This window comes from Scardinius erythrophthalmus, assembly GCF_964197995.2.
Source record: "Scardinius erythrophthalmus genome assembly, chromosome: 17".
NCBI classification, from domain to species: Eukaryota; Metazoa; Chordata; class Actinopteri; order Cypriniformes; family Leuciscidae; genus Scardinius; species Scardinius erythrophthalmus.
The window spans coordinates 32,129,239-32,150,744 of NC_138237.1; the positions used below are offsets into that span (position 1 = coordinate 32,129,239).

Genomic DNA, 21,506 nt, shown 5'->3' on the forward strand with positions numbered 1-21,506 from the left:
ATCGTGCTCAGTGTGAAAGGCCCTTTACACTTGCGTTTTCTTTATCGACTGTTTACTTTTATTTAAGACAGAACTGACGGTGTTTATGTGAAAACTTGGCAAGACAGTAATTTTGTACATGTGTGCATTTAACTATTAAAGCGCATTTTGATAATTGAGCTGTTAGGCGGCTTTATGTGTGCACGCTTTGAGCGTGCATGAGTGCCCCGTCTCTCAGAGAGCGTGCGAGTAGGCCTACTGAATGGTTTAAAAAGAGACAATTCCATCAACTGTGCAGCGTGCAATTCGCTTATGTAGTGTGTGATGTAGTGATGTGAAGCCATTTGCCCATTTAGAGAGAGAGAGCACTGATTCTCTCGTGCCATTTGTGAAATCACTTCTCACAGAAAGTTTTCACATTTATTTAATAAAGATATATGAAGTGTATCTCACCTTCAGTATTAGAATTATTTTTCCTGCGCCGACAGAGATTGAGACGACGCCACTGCAATTCATGCCGTACCTCTCAAGTTCACGATTGGCAAATTGAGAGATTGCCGATCGGCCGGTAGTCTATCAATCGGAGCACCCCTAGTCGTTAACTAAACGTTTTGCAAACATTCCCCCAAACTTCCATAAAGGAATGGGTTGTGAAAATGAGAATTTATTCAACTAAATTATGTTAGAAAAAGTTTTTCATCCATATTATACATAAATTGTCACTTTTTTCTTCAATACTACATTTTTAACAGCCGGCTTCAACTTCTATTGTCCAAGCCTATATGTGCTATCAGTTTTGCATTGTACTCTCCTTGAAGAGACTCTGCAGCTGTTCTCGACGCTTTCTGGAGACACACAACATTTCTATTCTATTGAACAGTTAATGAAGAAGTAAAGTGTTTCTCGATAGATTAAGTATGGGTTACAACAAGAGAACAAAACAGGAATTTATATTAGTGATTCCCAGGTACAATATCTCCTCATACTGTGAGCAATGCGGCACCTCGCTGAGCTTTCTCTGCAGCAATTCACATTCATTAGCTGTAAGCACTTCATTTCTCAGAGGTTATCAGGGCCAGGACAGAGGGTGGCAATAATCAAGAGCAAGCAAAAGCGGTGGTGGAAAAAGAGAGAAGGTTGGCAGCCCTTAAACTTATTGAATGGCAACAACCTCAACCTCAACCTCAATATTGTAAAAAATTACAATAGTGACAAGCTTGCTAACAAGAAAGCCCATGTTAGTTTAGGATTTATATGCTGAATATTTATTGCTTATTGTCTGGAGGAACTATGAAATATCTATCAATGAAAGTGCACTATTGTTGCTACCTTTAGTGTGGTAAAATAAGGGACACCCATTCACGAATCCATATTTTACGGGACGGTGGCAAACCTATAGTGCTCCCATTAACTCCATGACAGGATCTTAAAAGAATATAAGCACAGGAAGTGTACAGGAAGTACTGTGCTTTCACAGCATTGTGACATCCTACTCCAGCGTATTAAATGGTCTATCTTACCCGCATCTCCTGGGCCTCCTTCTGGCCATCCCAGGCCCAGCTGCGCTTTGTGAAGTAGTTGACGGTGGCAAACTCAATGAGAGCAGAGAAGACAAAGGCATAGCACACTGCCATAAACCAGTCCATGGCTGTTGCATAGGCCACCTTGGGAAGTGAGTTCCGGGCACTTATACTCAGTGTGGTCATAGTCAGGACAGTTGTGACACCTAAGAATGGAAATTGATAAGTGTTAGATCAATGCAAGCATCACCTGTTGTGGTGCAGATTACAGAAAATGTGGAGTAATCTATTAAAAATGTCAGTTTGCTTGACATTATAGTTGATTTAGCTAATATATTTTAAAAGCTGACAAGCAGTGACTGGTAAATGATGTGAAGTAGATTTTAAAAATGTGCCTTAGAAAAAAAACATAACTTGAGACAAAACAATGGCACTGACATATTTTAAGATATGTCAGTGCAAGTTGCTTTCAGTTAAAACAGCTCAAACATGCATTTTAATCTGGGACTACTTTTAAGCCTTGTCTGTGAAACCGGGGGATTGTTCCTTAAAGGGCACCTATTATGCAAAATTCACTTTTACATGGTGTTTGAACATAAATGTGTGTTGGCAGTGTGTGAGCAAAACCACCCTAGAATAATAAAAATCCACCCAGTAGTTTTTTTACTATCTCCATAAATCATAAGCACTGTCTCAGAACACCCTGTTCTAGATTTCCCTCACTGTGACGTAGAAATGAGCTAAGCCCCACCGACGTGATTTGATTGACATCTGGTTTTGGCATAGACCCCGCCCTCTGTGATCTTCATCCTCCATTGTTTCAAGGACAGCCGGTAATGTCTCCTAAGAAGTGTAACTTAGGTGTTCTGTTGTGGGATGTAAGAATGGACATACTAGTCTTCACTGACATCAGAGCCACTGAAAATGCAGCAGATGGATTTTATTTATGAAGAAAAGGCACCACTTAAACTTCCTAAATACGAGATTCATTCTCTGACTGACTGTTTATAGTGAACGAGGGTCAAAGTTAATCCTCAAGTGTGGATCGTTGCCTACAGTTCGCGATCCAACGTCACCTCCAGAAAAAGTAAGTGTATTTTATGATTTTTGAGCAAATAGTCATTTCAATCGATGTCAGCCAGTTCAACAACAAATGCGTCTAAAGCTATTTATTGTCGTCGTCATAGGATGTCTCAACAAACAATAGCTGTTTCTCAATGTCAAGGATACTTCCTTGGCAGGACTGGTCCTTCCAAGTCACTTCCTTCAGAGGCTAGGCGAGGCTCCTCTTTAGCATTCTACTGTCTATGGTTTTTCAACGGCTTTGGAACAGGCTAGCAAGTGCACGTCAGTGCGTCATAACGTCAGTGAAAATGAAAAACAGAGCGTTGCTATGGACGCAGTTCTGTTCACTCAGGCAATATAATCGTTTTTAAATCAATAAACTCCTTTTTAATCATATTGATTATTTGACTGTCAAGTGTGTTTAAACAGTGCAGGTCAATTTGACCCATAACATGTAATTATTTTTTTAAAACAAATGTTTGGTAACATAAATATATTTACATTTGAAAGCATATGACCCGTTAACGCTCCGACTCCGCGTTAGTCCGTTAACGTCCAACATTTTGAATTTTTTGAACAAGATAGCAAAGCTGCGCGCATAGGATTGTGGGTGATTTGAGAGCGCGAAGAGCGCGAAGGCTACACATATGCATCCTTTCCTGTGTATGGGATATTTTTCGAACGAAGGACTGAGTCCTTGGTGGAAATTCCGAGGATCCTCGACATTGGAACAGTCCTTCGACGGATGTCGATGACGTAGCATCCTCGAAATTCTGGCTTCCGAGGATCCTTCCTTGACATTGAGAAACGCCTAATGTCAGACAGTTTTATGTCACGTAGGCATTTTTTTTGCAGCATTTACAAATGTAAATAAATTAAGGTCTGCTCTATCTCTATAGACAGTAGGCTATATAAACGTCTATCTCCCTCCCCTTAAGAAATAAATAAATACATCGTTTGTACTTAGCAAACGTTATCACAGTAGTGTGTGTGTGTGTGTGTGTGTGTGTGTGTGTGTGTGTGTGTGTGTGTGTGTGTGTGTGTAGTTTCAAAAAATTGCGCGAACGTTATCACAGTTCGTGTGTGTGTGTGTGTGTGTGTTGCACATCCATAATGGCAAAGGGGACGCGATTAAAACTTTGTAAGTACATAAATGTATCAAATAACCATTCCGAGACGTTTAGTCCATTCTCATTCGTGTTTATTGTGTGCCAGACTCTCTTCATCATCTAGGTCCAGCAGCAGGGCGGGGATATGCAGCTCATTTACATTTAAAGTGGTACGCACAAAACAGCTCTTTTTAAAACAGGCCCCAAAAATGACATTTTCAAATGGTTATAATAAATTAACTGTGGGGTATTTTGTGCTGAAACTTCACAAATGCATTCTGGGGACACCCAAGACCAATATTTCATCTTCTAAAAAGGGGCATAATAGGTGCCCTTTAAACAAAAGTGAACAAAAATGTCCATGGAATGAAACACTGAAATGTATTAATATACACAATAATTCAATTAGCATTAAGTATGAATGTAATACACTGTAATTAATGGCATTTTATGTAATTTAATAATATTACCATCATTTTTATTTATTTTTTTCAAGCTTGTCTTTGTTGTCTGAGTGTTTGTTTTCTAAAATTCCCTCGGTAGCAAATAACTACAAGTTCATCGTAAAGTTCACACAAGTTCATCCTTGTTCCTATATTTAATGTTGTCTGGGTTGTATTTTCTTTTACACTGTGTAGCTTTGTTCCTTAGATATGAATTTATTATATGCCCTAAATATGGTTGCATTGTATAATTTGTTCCCCTGTTATGACCCTTATAGGTCTGTGACATATTTTTGGATCAGGACCCACTTGCTGAGAACCAATTTATTTAAAGGAATAGTTCAAAATAAAAATGTTGTTATCATTTACTCCTCATATCATTCAAAGCCTGTTTTGAGTTTCTTTTCATGTTACAAACATGGGAAATGCATCAGAATGGTATAGTTGCTTTTTTCAATACATTGAAATTAAAATTGTAATTGGTCAAGCTCCAAAACAAAAAAACAAAAACAAAAAAAAAAAACACTGTAAAAGCAGTCAATATGACTTCTGAAAACTTTTGAAGACTGATGATTTCTGAAGTCATATCTTTGTGTGAAAAAAAAAAAAAGAGCACTGAAAGATCCCATCTGCCATAACTGTCAAATCTCATTCACACTTGAAGTTCAAAACAGGGGCCTTTTTAGGGGGCTTCAGTCTTTTATCGATCCAGCCCCTCTAAAAAAATTGTGATTAACTCCATAATCATTAAAGACTGTCAATCAGTGACAGACAGCACTGTCAATGCACTTATTTAAATTTCTTTTCAGAGTAAATGACAGAGAAATGTGGAGTTATTTCGTTCAATTAAATAATGACCCAGCAGCTGATTGTGACACATTTATTAGCCTTAGAGTAAAGAGATTTGTGGTTTTTGATGTCACTTTGAATTATAGAATGGTAAATTGATTTTTTAGAAGTGGCACACGATTCATGTGCTGTTTTTTTATATCATAGTAATATACATTTTGTCCATATTGTTAAAGGTACAATATGTAAGAATTTTGTATCAAAATATCCAAAAACCACTTGTGTTAAAAAAACACCACAGTGTTATATTTCTTTCAATTGTGTACTTCCATTATCCCAAATGTTTCCAAGAATTTGTAAATTCAGAGAAATTCACAATTTTAAAAAGTACCCGTCCCTGTTTACTTGTCGCCCGTCAATGACATAATATCTGTGTAATCCCTGGTTCCCCTTTGTCAGGTAGATTCGAGATCGGCCTGTAATTGACTAATTCTGTACGATCAAGTTGCAGTTTTTTAACAAGCAGTTTAATCATAGCCAGCTTTTAAGTTTTTGGTACATATCCTAATGACAAAGATGAATTAAAGGGGTCATATAATGGGACATGCATTTTTACAAGTTGATTGTACTGAAATGTGTGTTGGCAGTGCCTGTACACAACCATCATAAAATGATAACAATCCATCCAGTGTTTTTTTTTTTTAATCTTCTTATATGTTTTCCCCGTCTCAAATCAAGGTCGGACGCCCCTCCCACGATTGTTGATTGACAGCAGCGTTTCAACACAGACCCGCCCTAGCTCGTGAGCGAGCTGTCAATCATAGTCCGCGCGTCATTGTTGAAACGCTGGAGCACTGTCTATGAGCAGTTGTGGTGTTCTGTTCTTGGGTGTAATAACGAACACAGCAGTCATTTTGATGTTCCTAAATCCGAACCGCTGAAGACGCAGTGGCTGAGTTTTGTTTTCGAAGGGAATATCGCCCACGATCAACGTCAATGCTTTCATGTTTGCGCGAATCATTTCACCAGACTGCTTTATAAACGAGAACATTGAAAAAGGTATTAGCTCCTGTCTGAGTATGTGTTATGTGCCTAATGACTGTCATAGTCTCACAGACTGCTTATTTTTTAAACAGATCAGTCAAATTTTAGTGCTTCAGCCCTGACAGTTGTACCTAACACTGTGTAGCCGGGTGACTGAATCCACTTATGAGGATCTCATTCACCTGTGCTTAGTTTAAGCCCCCGCCCCTTTCTTATTTGATATAAGGGATGTGTGGTTGCCACATGGCATGCGTCTTGGTATCGCCCTTGTGACGTCATCCGTGGTTGCCGCAGGCTTAGACTGTAAGCTGGCATCCTCGTCTGCTGTGTGCTGGCTGCTCACGCCTCACAGCATGTGTTCCTGACTGAGCTGCTGTACTGCAATATGGTGCGCGACTGCGCAGCGGTTTGTGTGCCGGGATCATCCCGCGGCCCCCCCTGTATAAATGAGGGTCTCTTGGGCTATTCGTGGGAATTGAGTATCAATGCTGAACTGTGATCACGTATAATTGCGACTGCGTCGCTGTTTTGCCTCGACATCCATCAGGATAGTAACTTTTAGCTGCTGTGTTTCTGTTGCACGTACGTCGCTTGTGAAGATTGTGCAATTCGTCTGACTGTGCGGGCGGGCTGTCTTCTTTGGCTGCCGCCTATTGAACTCCATTGATTCATAAATTTATATGTATGATTATTTGTTTTTGTTCTTTCTTTTTGTTTATTTCGTGTTGTATTTTTAATCACTAAAACCGAGTGAACTTGTTTTCATGTGGTATTGTGAGTCCTAATTCTAGGTTAAGTGGTATTTGACATCTTTGTAATCCTTGAAGTATTTGACATCTTGTCTTCCTGAGTTGTATTTATATTTTTGTTGTGTGTTTCTCATTGTTTTCTTTGTTGCAGGAGCTGGGGGGTTCTGGAGGGTGAAGGCGAAACTGCCATTTGTGTGGTGTGCTCACACCTAATGCTGTGTCTTCTGGCATCTAACCTTCACGTGTGTGTGTTTGGGTATTTGTAGTGGACTATTGGGGGGGTTCTATTTTCCAATTTGGCAGCTGGCCCTTACCTCATACCTCTGCTCTTGGTTGAGTTTCTTTAAATTGAGTGTTATTTGTTGTGTGTATATTTGAGTAGATTCTGATTGATGGTGTTCATCATATTATAATGCCAGTGTAAGATTTTTAACTTTGAATTTCCAACTATTTATTCAACATTGACAAAGAAAAAAAAACTTTTACATTTTTTCTATTTATATGACTCGTGTCCTCTCACCCACCCACTCAAAATGAACCTGTGTGCCCTTAGGGCTATTTCCCTGGTTTTCCGGGGTGGCATAGTCGATCATATATTGCCATTTCTGTTAAAAGTGTGGTAAACCTTTCTCAATTCTCTTACTCTCGCACCGCAACGCTACAGCTGCATAGATAACGTTATGCATCACTGACAAGCCTAACGTTACATTTACCGAAAAAAAAGTTTTTCATGACCATTAGCTGTAACATCAATCTTTCAATGAACTAACGTATAGACCCCTTTTGCGCCGACGTCACAGTTACGTCACGGCGCTAGCTGGAGGCAAAACAAATGGAAAACTGGAGGCGGCCAATACAAACCAGCACAGATTCGGCTACATAATAAGGAGCTTAAATTATTATTTTTATTATTAAATGTCATCTTGTTGTGTTGTTGGGTGCAAGAATCGCTGAAAAATGAGTATGCTGTATCTGGAATTTTTTTTTTCTAGAAAATATTCATATCATTAAAATTGCACCGTAGTGCCACTCTTTACATTGTCATCTTCTTGGCGCTGGCTAGGCAGAACTGCGGATCGTACCACACAAGTCTTTACATGGCCATTCAGCACATAGTTATAGGCATCTAAAAATATATATATATATATATATATGCCCTCAGTTTCTCTTTACCCTCGGTTTCTCTATCGGGTAGGTGTAGAAGTCAGGCCACTCAACCGGAGGTAGCATTAACGTTAATCCTGTCAGATCGTCCATTGACTGAGCGTGTACGGTCATCTGGTTCCGTCCGTTAAAATTAACTTGTGCAAATAACAATCGCGGCCCTGGACATTGAGTGACCTTGCACATTAAGATAAAATTGGATTTTCTCCAGTCATTGTTAAAAAACAAGCTAACAAAACTGGCAAACTAATGTTAGTGAAGCGGCCAGAGGGATCTTTCTGCCTCCAGCTAAGCCCCGCCCACACAAACACGTCACCATGTTTACCAACTGTAAAAGGGTCTATACATCAGTAAACACATAGCGTTCGTATCTCACTACTCTACCCTGTCAGTACACACAAACATAGATCAAAGTGACATTACGGTAACCAACCATTCAGAAACATCCTGTTTTTCGACTCCGGTTCAAATTGATACGGTTGCACAGTGTCCTCAGAGACTCCCGCAGCCGCTGCCATTCTCCAAAATATACCCTCAACTGTTGTCAAGGAAACACTCCACGTGTGATGATGTGGCAAAACGCCCCACAGAACAGAGGGGCGGGGTGAGCAAAGCTCATTATCATTTAAAGACACATGCACTTAAACGGCTTGCTGAAAATAGAGATGTTTTTGACCAGGTAAAATTAGTGTTTTCTTACAATACTAATGAGAATTTTTAATGAAAGTATATTACAAACTTTTAATTTAGACCCTAAAGAATCATATTAGCTTGTACAAAAATGTCATTATATGACCCCTTTAATGATATTAAGAAGAGGATTTATGACCTCTGGAAGCATCTCTTTCAGTAGCTTAGTCGGTATAGGGTCTAACATATGTTGTTGATTTGTTGTGGATGATTGTCCTGATATATACTGTATCTGTACACAAAGTTTCTCTGGAAATAAAAAATAATAAATAAATAAAAAATCCCTTTTATTTAACATTTAGGATTATTGTTTTAATTCGAAGATATTTAAAGAATTTTTATAAATTTTTATATATATATTATGTTATACAAAGCATGTTTGTTCAATGAAAACTAGGAAGGTAACATAATTACATTAAAAACCAGCTCCTCATGTAATTTCACAAACTTTTGACTAAAGCCCTGGCCATTTCTGGATTTATCCCAATACAGATACAGATACAAATCATTTTGAGATTGTTACAGATACAGATATAGGCTCTGCTACCATAGCAGAGCCACCATGTGTAGAGCTCAAAGCTATACATTTCATGATAATGTAATGTATGTGGTGGTCTGGTCTCAAAAAATCTGCTTTACAAATGTGATTAGAAAGTGAGCTGAACATTTAAGAGTGTTTCAAGGACGCGCATTTATTATACAGGTATATACCACTTTATTTTGTAAAGTGTTTTATTTGTTTTCACCTCAAAATGAAAGCTCTCCACACTGGGATGTATGCCAATGTGCACAGTGTCATAGGGTAAACAGACACATCCTTATACCTGATGAGAGTAAACACAAGGGGAGGCGAGTAAACACCCTACAGGAAATATGTGTGTCTCTGAAACCACAATAACATAAGAAAATATTATGGGCAACATGTTCTCAAAACTTTCTTCAATTGTTCAAAACCTTCATTATTCCAAAATTATGCTTTGTTTTTGTTTTGTCAAAGTTATGTTTTTAAGTATCTTGGCATTTTTTTATATGTTTATTAAGGCAGCTACAACTGAGGAAAAAAACAAATAGTTCCACTCTACAACATGTGGTTAAGGTGGACAAATATTCAGTTTTGTCAACTGGTTTCCCACTGCTTAAGTCATGCAGGTCGGCACAAATAAAATGTACGTAATTGATGCGGTTTCTAGATCCTTTAGTTGCTGCCACAGGGCGGCACATAATAATGCTTACCATTACACTCAACCTAACATAGCCTTTTTGTATTCTGTGAGCTACTGGAGGCGCAAAATTAGACGTACTGTACCGCTAAAAGGAGAGAAACAAACCACTGGAAGGATTGTTGTATTAATTAAATATTAGCTTAAAAATTAACTAGACATCTTGTTCAATTGGTTGTTGTTTTAACCTCAGTTGGACCTTTGTCAACTCTCTCAGTTTTTGTCAACTCCCTCAGTATTTAACACTGTCAGATGAAGGTTTCTGTTCATTAGGGCCCAAGCCCTGAAAGGGCGAAGGCCCTATTGTTTCCGGAAGGATTATTAGGGCCCAAGCCCTGAAAGGGCGAAGGCCCTGTTGTTTTCGGTAGGATTATTATTAGGGCCCAAGCCCTGAAAGGGCGAAGAGCCCTATTGTTTTCGGTAGGATTATTGTTTATTATTAGGGCCCAAGCCCTGAAAGGGCGAAGGCCCTATTGTTTTCGGTAGGATTATTTATTATTATTATTATTAAGTATTAATTATTACAACTAAGTTATTAGCTCCGCCCAACAGGAAGTCGGCTATTATGGGTTGTTTGAAAAACGCATGCTGTGGATTTTGATGTACTCCTCCTAGATAATTCATCCAATCACCTCCAAACTTGGTCAGCATGAAGTCAAGACATTGAGGATGCTAAATTGCGGACGGATTTTTGATATCTCGAACGGTTTGGCCGTGGCGAGGACACGAATTTATGGCGAGAAAAGAGAAACACGAAGTGGTATAACTTCTGCACACATTAACTGATCTTGATGAAACTTCAGCAGTGTGTTCGTGGTAAGAGGCTGATCAGATGGATGTAACTATTGTGAGTCAAAGTTATAGCGCCACCAACTGGCAGCAGGAAGTGTGTCACTTTCAAAATGTTTTTGACAAAAGTGGGGGGGTTACTTTTACCCACAGTTACAAAAATCAGTACCTATATTGTTCTCATCAAGCCGGACAACTTTCTAATTTACAGTCATTAGCTCCGACCAACAGGAAGTCAGATATTTAGGTCTGAATGTGGATTTTTTGGATATTTCAGACTCTGAGTTTTTACATACTCCTCCTAAGGAACACGAGTAAAATACAAATCCTATAATAAAGAATAGTTTAGCATCCAAATACATCGCAAATGTTGAAACATTTTGATTCTAATGAGAGGATTACATGAGCCCAACACTGCTGACCTTCGTTTTTATTTTTACATTAAATTTAAAGGATTTGTTGTGGAATATTTTGAGTGTATCATAAAATCAGAATAAGGTAAGTCAAGTAATATTTTCTGTCTTTTATATATACTGTGTATATATATATAAATATAGCTGCGAGCAGCGATTACGGGCCCAAGCCGGTGGCACCGCAACCCCGATGCCACCGGGGTGGCGGTGCTGCCGGCTTTGGCCCTTCATCGCTGCTCGCAGCTATATTTATTTATAATGTATTTTTATCATGTTGAAAAAGTTTGGTGTGAATAAAATAAACCACTTAGGAGGAGTAACTAAAAACTCAGAGTCTGACATATCCAAGAAATCCACATTCAACCCAAAATATCTGACTTCCTGTTGCTCGGAGCTAATGACTGTAAATTAGAAAGTTGTCCGGCTCGATGAGACCAATATGCGTACTGATTTTTGTAACTGTGGGTAAAAGTAACCCCCCACTTTTGTCAAAAGCATTTTGAAAGTGACACACTTCCTGCTACCAGTTGGTGGCGCTATAACTTTGACTCACAATAGTTACATCCATCTGACCGGCCTCTTACCACGAACACACTGCTGAAGTTTCATCAAGATCAGTTAATGTATGCAGAAGTTATAACACTTCGTGTTTCTCTTTTCTCACCATAAATTCGTTTCCTCGCCACGGCCAAACCGTTCGAGATATCAAAAATCCATCCGCAATTTACAATCCTCAATGTGTTGACTTCATGCTGACCGAGTTTGGAGGCGAGTGGATGAATTCTCTAGGAGGAGTACATCAAATTCCACAGCATGCGTTTTTCAAACAACCCATAATAGCAGACTTCCTGTTGGGTGGAGCTAATAATTTAGAGTGCGGAAGTTGTTCGGCCCGATGAGATCTATATGTGTACCGAGTTTCATATTAATTCATGCAAGAGTTTTTGATATATGGACCAAGTTTTCAGACCGTGTTCAAGTGGGTGCTGTTGAGCCCCCCTGCCACGCCGGGTACCAGCTTCAGCCCGGCCCTGATGACCGTGGGCTCTGACCTGTGTGCAAAGTTTCAAGAGTTTTTGAGCATGTTAAGGGCCCCAAAAGCCCCTGAAACCTTGAAAAACAAAGATTAAATGGAATAGACAAATCCCCCCCACCCCCTCCACACACACACACACACACACACACACACACACACAGAGACAGAGAGAGAGAGAGAAAATTCTCCAGAAAATCCACATTCAAACCAAAATATCTGACTTTCTGATGGTCTGAGCTAATAACTGTAAATTAGAAAGTTGTCCGGTTTGATGAGAACAATATACATACCAAGTTTTGTAATTCTATGAAAAACTAAGCCCCCATTTTTGACTAAAGGTGGCGCTACTGAGCCATTCCACCACGCCCGTTTCTGAAACTTTGCACATGTCTACTGGATAATAAATGTGATGTGTCTGTCGAGTTTCATGCATTTTCAAGCATGTGAAGAGTCTCAAAAGCATCTGAAAATAATATTAAAGTTTGATGCGTTGCCACGACAACAGTATCTAAGATATCAATAATCCTTTCACAGGTCTACATCTGCCGTGTCTACATTATACACATAAAGTTTGAAGCAAATCGGGTAAATATAAGAGGGGGATTTCAAAGCATTTTGTAAGTGACACACTTCCTGCTGCCAGTTGGTGGCGCTATAACTTTGACTCACAATTGTCACATCCATGTGATCGGCCTTTTACCATATACACACTGCTGAAGTTTTATCAAGATCAGTCAATGTATGCAGAAGTTATAACACCCTTCCTGTTTCTCTTTTCTCGCCATAAATTAGTTTCCTCGCCACGGCCAAACCGTTTGAGATATCAAAAATCCGTCCGCAATTTAGCAGCCTCAATGTCTTGTCTTCATGCACACCGAGTTTGGTTGTGATTGGACGAATTTTCTAGGAGGAGTATTTCAAATTCCAGAGGATGCGTTTTTCAAACAACCCATAATAGTTGACTTCCTGTTGGGCTTTTGTAAAACTTAGAGCACGAAAGTTGTTCGGCCCGATGAGATATATATGTGTACCGAGTTTCATATTATTATATGCAAGCGTGTTTGATTTATGGACCAAGTTTTCGGACACCATTCCAGGGGGCGCTGTCGAGCCCCCCTGCCACGCCCGGGTACCAGCTTCAGTCCGGCCCTGATGGCCGCGGGTTCTGACGTGTGTGCAAAATTTCAAGAGTTTTTGAGTATGTTAAGGGCCCCAAAAGTGGCAAAAAGGCAAAAAAAAATAATAATAAAAAATAATCCTACCGGAAACAATAGGGCCTTCGCCCTTTCAGGGCTTGGGCCCTAAATATAGCTGCGAGCAGCGATTACGGGCCCAAGCCGGCGGCACCGCCACCCCGGTGCCTTTAAGTAACTAAAGGCAATGGGGTTGCGGTGCCACCGGCTTGGGCCCGTAATCGCTGCTCGCAGCTATATTTATTATTATTATTATTTTTCTGTCAACCTTTCGGGCACTTTTGAGACCCTTAACGTGCTCGAAAACTCTTGAAACTTTGCACACGGCTCAGAACCCGCGGCCATCAGGGCCGGGCTGAAGCTGATACCCGGGCGTGGCAGGGGGGCGCGACAGCCATAACCCCCCCGCCCGCCTCCCAAAAAAATTTCAGTCTCAGGATTTTTTTTCACTTTAACCCCTGTAGATCTCATCGGGCCGAACATCTTTCGTACATTTACTTTTTACGCCAGCCCAACAGGAAGTCGGCTATTATGGGTTGTTTTGAAACGCATGCTGTGGAATTTAATGTACTCCTCCTAGAGAATTCATCCAATCGCCTCCAAACTCGGTCAGAATGAAGTCAAGACATTGAGGATGCTAAATTGTGGACGGATTTTTGATATCTCGAACGGTTTGGCCGTGGCAAGGAAACGAATTTATGGCGAATAAGGGACACAGGAAGTGTGTTTTAAATTCAGCATACATTATCTGATCTTGATGAAACTTCAGCAGTGTGTTCGTTGTAAGAGGCCGAACACAAGGATGTGACTATTGTGAGTCAAAGTTATAGCGCCACCAACTGGCAGCAGGAAGTGTGTCACTTTCAAAATGCTTTGAAATCACTCTCTTATTTTTACCCAATTTGCTTCAAACTTTATGTGTATAATGTAGACACACGGCAGATGTAGACCTGTGAAAGGATTATTGATATCTTAGATACTGTTGCCATGGCAACGCATCGAACTTAAATATTCTTTTTTGATGCTTTTGAGACTCTTAGCATGCTTGAAATTGGATGAATCTCGACAGACACATCACATTTATTAGCCAGTAGACGTGCAAAGTTTCAGAAACGGGCGTGGTGGAATGGCTCAGTAGCGCCACCTTTAGTCAAAAATGGGGGCTTAGTTTTTCCTAGAATCACAAAAATCGGTATGTATATTGGTCTCATCGAGCCGGACAACTTTCTAATTTAGAGTTATTAGCTCCGACCAACAGGAAGTCAGATATTTTGGTTTGAATGTGATTTCTTGGAGAATTCTCTCTCTCTCTCTCTGTATCTGTGTCTCTGTGTGTGTGTGTGGGGTGTAGGGGATTTGTCTGTTAGGAGAAAGTTGCTTTTATAATTGTTTTTCAAGGTTTCAGGGTCTTTTGGGGCCTTTAACATGCTCGAAAACTCTTGAAACTTTGCACACAGGGCCGGGCTGAAGCTGGTACCTGGGCGTGGCAGGGGGGCTCGACAGTGCCCCCTTGAACGGGGTCTGAAAACTTGGTCCATATATCAAACACGCTTGCATGAATTAATATGAAACTCGGTACACATATAGAGCTCATCAGGCCGAACAACTTCCGCACTCTAAGTTATTAGCTCTGCCCAACAGGAAGTCGGCTATGATGGGTTGTTTGGAAAATGCTTGCTGTGGAATGTGAAATACTCCTCCTAGAAAATTCATCCCATCCCCACCAAACTCGGTGTGCATGAAGTCAAGACATTGAGAATGCTAAATTGCGGATGGATTTTTGATATCTCGAACGAATGATTGATGAAACTTCAGCAGTGTGTTCGTGGTTAGAGGCTGATCAGATGGATGCCACTATTGTGAGTCAAAGTTATAGCACCACCAACGGGAAGCAGGAAGTGTGTCACTTTCAAAATGCTTTTGACAAAAGTGGGGGGGTTAGTTTTACCCACAGTTAAAAAAATCAGTACGTCTATTGGTCTCATCGAGCCGGACAACTTTCTAATTTACAGTCATTAGCTCCAATCAACAGGAAGTCAGATATTTTGGTTTAAATGTAGATTTTTGGGATATTTCAGACTGTGAGTTTTTAGCTACTCCTCCTAAGTGGTTTATTTTTATTCACACCAAACTTTTTTAACATGATGAAAATACATTAAAGATGCTAAATTGTGAACGGATATTAAATATCTCAAACGGTTTTGCTATGGCGAGGGATTAAAGGAATGTCAAAAAAGGAAACACTAAAAGCCTCATATCTTCTAAAAATGTAAAATATAATATATATATATATATATATATATATATATATATATATATATATATATATATATATATATATATATATATTCTTGTTACATTTATATATATATATAAATATAGCTGCGAGCAGCGATGGAGGGCCCAAGCCGGTGACACCGCCACACCGGTGCCTTTAGTGTAACTAAAGGAACCAGGGTGGCGTTGCCACCGACTTGGGCCCGCAATCGCTGCTCGCAGCTCGCAGCTATATTTTTATTCTTTTTTTTTATTTTTATTATGTTAAAATATTAAAACATCAACTGAACTACATGATGTTATGTCCGATTTACCTACAAATATTGGTTATATATGTTTAATATTAAAAAGGAGGGTAGATAATTAAGGAATTTAGGAACTAGATTGTTCATAATAACCCTAACCCAGGAAAAAATATGTAAAATGTAATGATGAAAACATAATAAATAAATAAATAGAGAAAGAGAGAGAGAGAAATGATTCTGAATAGTACTTGTGTTACCTCCTGCCCCATTGTCTGAGAAAATAATGCTGAAGGAAGACACTGATATAATATTCCCAGATTGCAGTGCAAATAAAACTACATAAGAGTGTTACATAAATAAAACATAGCTATATAATGTGCCATACATGGTGTGTTGTTGTGAATGGCTACTATTTAAATGAATACTGAGTGCTGTTTGCTCCCATAAACGTCAGTGGCTGGCAATTAAATTGAAATCTATGGCTGATGAGTAGCTGTAGAGTGACAAAAAGTTGAATGGCAGAGAAGATTCTCATTAAACTTTTCATTAAGCATTATCTCCATCTGGAAATGAAGTGAAAAGGCATTGGGGACATTAGAAAGAATGTCACATAAGTTCCTATTGTCTCTGCAGAGACAGACTGCTATTACGCGCAGCGTGTATTGAAGTCATAAATTAAACATTACACTGCAGAGCAGTAAAGAAAATGACACAACAGGATTGTCTGTGTGAAATGTCAGGATGGATCATCAGAGAACATCTGAGAAACTGGCAGTCATCCAGGAAATAAGAGACTGAATATCAGTCTCAAAGTGAGATTTTGTATCAGCCTATAAATAGCGACACAGGCTTTGCTTTTTAGGTGGGTGGATGAGATGTAATCTTCTCTGAATAATTTGTACAGTGGCCAATGCCAGGACTTTATGATTTTTTTTTAGTTATTAAAAAAGTTGACATTATATTTTCTTTAGATTTTTTAACATACAACCAAAAATAGAAGCCTAAACGGGTTGTGATATTTAATAAATATAAATCTACCCCTCTCTCTCTCTCTCTCTCTCTCTCTCTCTCTCTCTCTCTCTCTCTCTCTCTCTCTCTCTCTCTCTCTCTCTCTCTCTCTCTCTCTCACTCTCTCTCTCTCTCTCTTTCTCTCTCTCTCTCTCTCTATATATATATATATATATAATGAGTTTTGGAAAAATAACATGTTAAACTGATTTAATACATTTAAAGACCTACATAGGCCATCTTACATTTCATACAGTTGTTTGTTGATGAACATGTTTCATGGAAACAACTTACTGTGTGGTGATGTAGCCTATACAACATAGTTAGAATGCCTATAAGATTCAAGATATCAGGGCAAAAATGCCCCTGTAGGAGTTTTTGTCTCATATTTATATCATAAGATACACTCACCTAAAGGATTATTAGGAACACCATACTAATACTGTGTTTGACCCCCTTTCGCCTTCAGAACTGCCTTAATTCTACGTGGCATTGATTCAACAAGGTGCTGAAAGCATTCTTTAGAAATATTGGCCCATATTGATAGGATAGCATCTTGCAGTTGATGGAGATTTGTGGGATGCACATCCAGGGCACGAAGCTCCCGTTCCACCACATCCCAAAGATGATCTATTGGGTTGAGATCTGGTGATTGTGGGGGCCATTTTAGTACAGTGAACTCATTGTCATGTTCAAGAAACCAATTTGAAATGATTCGAGCTTTGTGACATGGTGCATTATCCTGCTGGAAGTAGCCATCAGAGGATGCGTACATGGTGGTCATAAAGAGATGGACATGGTCAGAAACAATGCTCAGGTAGGCCGTGGCATTTAAACAATGCCCAATTGGCACTAAGGGGCCTAAAGTGTGCCAAGAAAACATTCCCCACACCATTACACCACCACCACCAGCCTGTGGTAACAAGGCATAATGGATCCATGTTCTCATTCTGACTCTACCATCTGAATGTCTCAACAGAAATCGAGACTCATCAGACCAGGCAACATTTTTCCAGTTTTCAACTGTCCAATTTTGGTGAGCTCGTGCAAATTGTAGCCTCTTTTTCCTATTTGTAGTGGAGATGAGTGGTACTCGGTGGGGTCTTCTGCTATTGTAGCCCATCCGCCTCAAGGTTGTGCGTGTTGTGGCTTCACAAATGCTTTGCAGCATACCTCGGTTGTAACGAGTGGTTATTTCAGTCAAAGTTGCTCTTCTATCAGCTTGAATCAGTCGGCCCATTCTCCTCTGACCTCTAGCATCAACAAGGCATTTTTGCCCACAGGACTGCCGCATACTAGATGTTTTTTCCTTTTCGCACCATTCTTTGTAAACCCTAGAAATGGTTGTGTGTGAAAATCCCAGTAACTGAGCAGATTGTGAAATACTCAGACCGGCCCATCTGGCACCAACAACCATGCCACGCTCAAAATTGCTCAAAATCACCGTTCTTTCCCATTCTGACATTCAGTTTGGAGTTCAGGAGATTGTCTTGACCAGGACCACACCCCTAAATGCATTGAAGCAACTGCCATGTGATTGGTTGATTAGATAATTGCATTAATGAGAAATTGAACAGGTGTTCCTAATAATCCTTTAGGTGAGTGTATAGTTAAGCAATATCACACGAGTAATGAGCAAAATATCACACGAGTGTGCTGTTTTTGTCCTGAATAGCACGAGTGCAAATGTTATATTGGCAAGGCAAGGCAAGTTATTTAAATAGCACATTTCATACACAATGGCAATTCAAAGTGCTTTACATAGAAGAAATTAAAATAATAAAAAGAAATAAGAATAATTAAAACAGTTTATAAAATAAAATAAAATAAAATAAAATACAGTACAGTACAAACAGTCGGACGAACAGTGGCACAGTGCTCATTCAGTAAATGCATAGCTAAACAGATGTGTTTTGAGTCTGGATTTGAATGTGACTACTGTAGGAGCACATCTGATCTCTTCTGGAAGCTGGTTCCAGCTGCGGCTGGCATAATAGCTAAAAGCGGACTCGCCATGCTTAGAGTGAACCCTTGGTATTTCTAGCTGATATGATCCTAATGATCTGAGTGATCTGTTGGGTTTATATTCATTGAGCATATCTGCAATATATTGAGGTCCTAGGCCATTGAATGATTTATATACCAGTAATATTACTTTAAAATCAATCCTAAATCTAACTGGGAGCCAGTGTAAAGACCTGAGGACTGGTGTGATATGTTCATATTTTCTGGTTCTGCTCAGAATCCTGGCGGCAGCGTTCTGTATTCTGTATTCTGTCTTATGGTCTTTTTGGGAAGGCCAGTGAGGAGTCCATTACAATAATCCACCCTGCTGGTAGTGAAAGCATGCACAAGTCTTGTCTGGAAACAAAGCATCTAATTCTTGCAATATTTTTCAGATGATAGTATGCTGATTTAGTTATTGCTTTGACATGACTACTGAAACTAAGGTCTAACTCTAGTGTCACACCAAGATTCCTGACTTGATTTTTAGTTGTTTGACCCCTAGAGTGAAGGTATGCGTTCACCTTGAGAACTTCATCTTTGTTTCCAAACGCAATGACTTCAGTTTTGTCTTTGTTTAACCCTCAGAGGTCGGCAATCACGCCGGCGTGATCTGCTCGCTTTTTTCCTTATGAGTTGAATTGAGACCCGAAATACTGTTCTGACTTTGATTTTACAAAACAAGTTTCATACATCAATCGATTCTGTTAAATGTGTATTATTTTTGTGTATACTCACAATAAAAACAAAGTGTTGTGCTTTTTGCCAAATAAAGAAAAATAAACACGAGGCGAGTTCTGCCTTCTCTCTGCCAGTGTAGTCCATTCTGAAACGCGTCCAAAAATGAACAATAACTAAGCGAATACTCAGTCAAACAGGCATACAGACACACAGGCATGCAGCTTGAATTCTCTTCTTTTAAATGAAGTAATTTATATAAAAAACAAATATTCTCATCTTGTGAAATCTGTATTAAAAGAGAGCGATTCCAGTCGAGCTAATTACAGCTGATTCAGATGTAATGTGACTCCACCCACGGAGAGCGCACGCTATTCAAACGCAAATGGCTGAGGCAATCCAAGCGCAATCCTGTGAACGCCCACATATCAGCTCGAGAAAACACACAAGTTTATTCAGATATTCAGATATTATTCAGATAGGTTTATTCACTTGTTTACACCGTCTTGCAGCGCTGTGAGGAACTCAGAAGTGCGGGTATATCGAGGAGCGAGCTGAGGAATACTAGTAAGTTTTTTCCTTCTCACGTGAATTTCTTCACGTGGGTTTCTGTTTATGAATGAATAAACGGCAGAGATGCGCGCTGTTTACCACAGCTGGCAAAGACAGTTTAAATTTAAATCGCGTGTGTGAATGAATGATGATGTTTTAGCAAACTGTATTGCTATACTGAGATGAGTTAAAATCGACTGAAATATGTTGAAATAAAATGTAGGCTATTTGTATAAGCAACGTATTAAACTGCAAATTAACAATATGCCCTAATATTTCATGAAAACAACGTTACAGTCAGGTGAAATATGAAAGACAACATCTTGTTGACTAGATTTGGGTACAGTTTTTACTGTAGAATATACTGCCACGTCAAATAAGCTTTTGTTTAGCAATTTCTATATATAAAATACTATTTTTGTCAAAAATAAAGTCATCAACTAAGATGTTAGCTGTTCTATATTCAAACTAATGAATACATAGATAAAATGTAGGCCAATAATCATTTTTTTTTTTTACAAAGAAAGAGTACACTTGAAATATTGTTGAAATTGTAATTATTGTTGTAATTGTAACCTTTTTAATAAAATAGCAAAACATATTTACAAGATAGATGTAAGCAAAATCTTAAATGGTCAATATAAGTCTTCTTCTAAATATATCTTTTGTCCTTGCATTGTGGCTCAGTCAGTTTCACACCTGAATGAATGGCTCATTATGCAGAGTGGGTGGGACATTGTATTCTAAGGTGTAAACCACTCCTCGTTCATGCCCCCCTCGCATATTGGCTTTCCAAGCAAAACCTGTTTTACATCAATTTAAATCAATGTATGGTTTTATGTGAACAATAAAGCAAGACTATTTTCACATAATTTTGAAGAAAAAACTCTAGGCGAGGACATCCATTTGTCAAAAGTCTTATTGACACATATTTACTATGTGTTTTGTGGCCTTATTTCAGAAATTTTAGTTTTTAGTTTTTTCAATAACCATGCATAAACATTATTCTCTCAAAAATGAAAACATGTACATACACGTGGCTCACATATTATGGTAGCCCTGTTTGTGCTTTATAGAGTGAATTTACACCTTTGCCATTAATATGTTTATAAGCAACTGAAAAAAGCACAAATGTCAGGGCATGTCAGAACATCTCAAGGGCCCCAAAAACAGCCCAGACCCCAGAGGGATAACTGAAGAAAGTTTTGGCACATCCAACTGTTGACTTCATCAATGCATTGGCACAGGGAGTCAATGGGGCTGTAATTGTTAGGCGATAGGGCTAAGTAGAGCTGTGTGTTGTCTGCATAGCTGTGGTAAGCAATTTGGTTCTTTCTCATTATTTGGCTTATTGGGAGCATATACAGGTTGAACAGGAGTGGTGCAAGAATCGAGCCTTGAGGGACTCCGCATGTCATGGATGTCCACTCAGACTTATGGTCTCCTATACTCACATAATAATCTCTCCCAACTAAGTATGACCTGAACCATTTTAGGACTATCCCAGAAAGCCCCACCCAATTTTCCACCCTGTCAAGA

The 21,506-nt window shown here is 39.2% G+C and overlaps 1 protein-coding gene across 1 annotated transcript in view; it reads right to left on the reverse strand.

Moving 5' to 3' along the window:
• Positions 1 to 21,506, reverse strand: part of gabra3 (gamma-aminobutyric acid type A receptor subunit alpha3) — a gene marked incomplete at its 3' end in the record, with an annotated part of 658,422 nt that overhangs the window by 51,649 nt on the left and 585,267 nt on the right. The window contains exon 9 of the mRNA XM_081391376.1: positions 1,500 to 1,705. Coding sequence (XP_081247502.1) covers positions 1,500 to 1,705 — 206 coding nt within the window. The remainder of the gene's footprint in view (positions 1 to 1,499; positions 1,706 to 21,506) is intronic.